Source organism: Nanorana parkeri, unplaced genomic scaffold (assembly GCF_000935625.1).
Source record: "Nanorana parkeri isolate BGI_ZX_2015 unplaced genomic scaffold, ASM93562v1 scaffold492, whole genome shotgun sequence".
NCBI lineage: Eukaryota > Metazoa > Chordata > Amphibia > Anura > Dicroglossidae > Nanorana > Nanorana parkeri.
The window spans coordinates 434,021-435,938 of record NW_017306760.1 but is presented as its reverse complement, the minus strand read 5'-3'; the positions used below and the strand labels follow the sequence as shown (position 1 = coordinate 435,938).

At 40.7% G+C, this 1,918-nt stretch overlaps 1 protein-coding gene across 1 annotated transcript in view; it reads right to left on the bottom strand.

Annotated features, from left to right (window-relative positions):
* The window catches only part of MYO5B (myosin VB), a 123,036-nt gene that overhangs the window by 120,639 nt on the left and 479 nt on the right, over window positions 1-1,918 (bottom strand). Inside the window, exon 2 of the mRNA XM_018560998.1 lies at window positions 1,603-1,713. Coding sequence (XP_018416500.1) covers window positions 1,603-1,713 — 111 coding nt within the window. The remainder of the gene's footprint in view (window positions 1-1,602; window positions 1,714-1,918) is intronic.

Below are 1,918 nucleotides of genomic sequence, written 5' to 3'. Positions count from 1 at the left end.
TATTTTTCACAGTTTTACAAAAAATAAGTGCATATAATTAGTGTAGCTAACAGAAAAGTAATTCATAATAAATTATTTTATTTATTTTTTTAACCACTTGCTGTCCGGAGCAATTTCTTACTATTTGCACACACATGATAAAATCAGAATTTTTGGCTAGAAAGCAGCTCCAGACCCCCAAACAATGACATATTTTCGGAAAGCAGAGGCCCTTTAGAATAAAACAAAAAATGCAAGTTGCAATTTGTTATGTCACACGATATTTGCGCAAATGTTTATCAAACCAGGTATTTTTAGGATAAAGTACACTAACATGAAATTTAGTGCACAGAAATAGAATATAATACACAATTTTTTGGTAAAATATAAAAGACGGGGTCGCCGGGTAAATAGATACCAAACATGTCAAGCCAAACAGTGTTCGCCCGTGAAGCCGCAAAAAACTACAATACCCAAAATTCTGCATAGGGGACAGTTTAAAAGCCTTTACCGCTCACCAGTCTAGTGCTAACAGTGATTGATGGCCCTAGAATTATTGCTCTCACTCAGACGTACGCGGCGATATGTAACATGTGTAGCGCAATTTTCGTTTTTGCACGTAGGTGCACCACCGACGCATGTTTGCGTGTGTATGTGTGCGCACGTGTGGGGCGGGAGACTTTAAAACTGAAAAAAAAATTCAATTTTTTATACTTTTCTTATATGCGACTTTAATTTATTTGTCTTAAACATTTGTAAAAAATGTTTTACACTAACCTTATTGCTATGACATAGGGGGGCTAACAAGCCCCCTATGTAATAACAGATAGGGAGTGACAGGCCCTCTTTATGGAGACAACAGAGGTCTTTCATGACCCCTAATGTCACCTAGGGACCCCGAAGACTCTGAGGAAGCACAGATCTGCTTCCCCAGCTTCATCTCCTGGCTCTAAGAGTCGGAGAATGCAACTGTTAGATATAATAACGCACTCCATCGATGTATCTTCTATTGTTATGTACACTTTTAAAACTGGTCCCAGGCGGCTCCACCCCATGCGCCCTCTTTGTTTCTTCTGGCTAACAGAGACTTTCTAAAGCTACCTGACAGCATAATGATTAATTACTGCTGTGTGAAAGTTCTCATTTTAGTGCTGAATCAGTTTGAAAGTTCTCATTTTAGCCACGGTTCAAATGATGTGTCTCGGCAAGCTATGATGTGTCCAGGACTCTGAAAAGCCACGTTCCAGGACTTGCCTAGCTCAAGCTCACCATCCACCGGCATTTAAAAAAGAAGGATGCCAGCATAAGGAAGAGCACAATTAGACAGGAACAGCAATGGAAAACCTAAATCCTGCAGGAACCGGCACCTTTATCTCTATCAAGTATTAAAATGGGATAAGGCCATCCTACTCAAAGTCAAGTAAAATGAAAAACAAATCTCTTAACCACAGAGGAGCTAGCTGGGGAGGAGGCTCTCCTGATTTATTGGACTCCGCATGGGCAGGGCTCGACAAAAGTGGGCGTGGCTTCCGATAAATACAATGGGCTGGATTATGCTTTTTAACATTCTAAGGTTGGAACTTTCAAACATGCTATTAGCCACAGTAAACAAAACCAACTTACAGATTCATCTTCAAGTTTCAGGTGCAGCGTTTTATCTCCTTCTTGATAATCCTTGATAATTTCTGCTGATCTCCACACTTCATCCTGGTCAGGAATCCAGACCCGGGTGTACTAAAAGAGAGAAAAGTCAAACGTCAATATATGTGTTTAAAAGCATCAATAAAACAAACCAGTGGATACGCATCTGAAAGTGTCATGAGGTCACTGGAGCGGAAGACAGTAAAAATATAGTCAGTGTAGATTTTTTGCTTTCTAATGTAGACACATGATGGTGTGTTCACCCCCCCCCCCCCTTGGCCCTAAGGGGGGGTGGCTG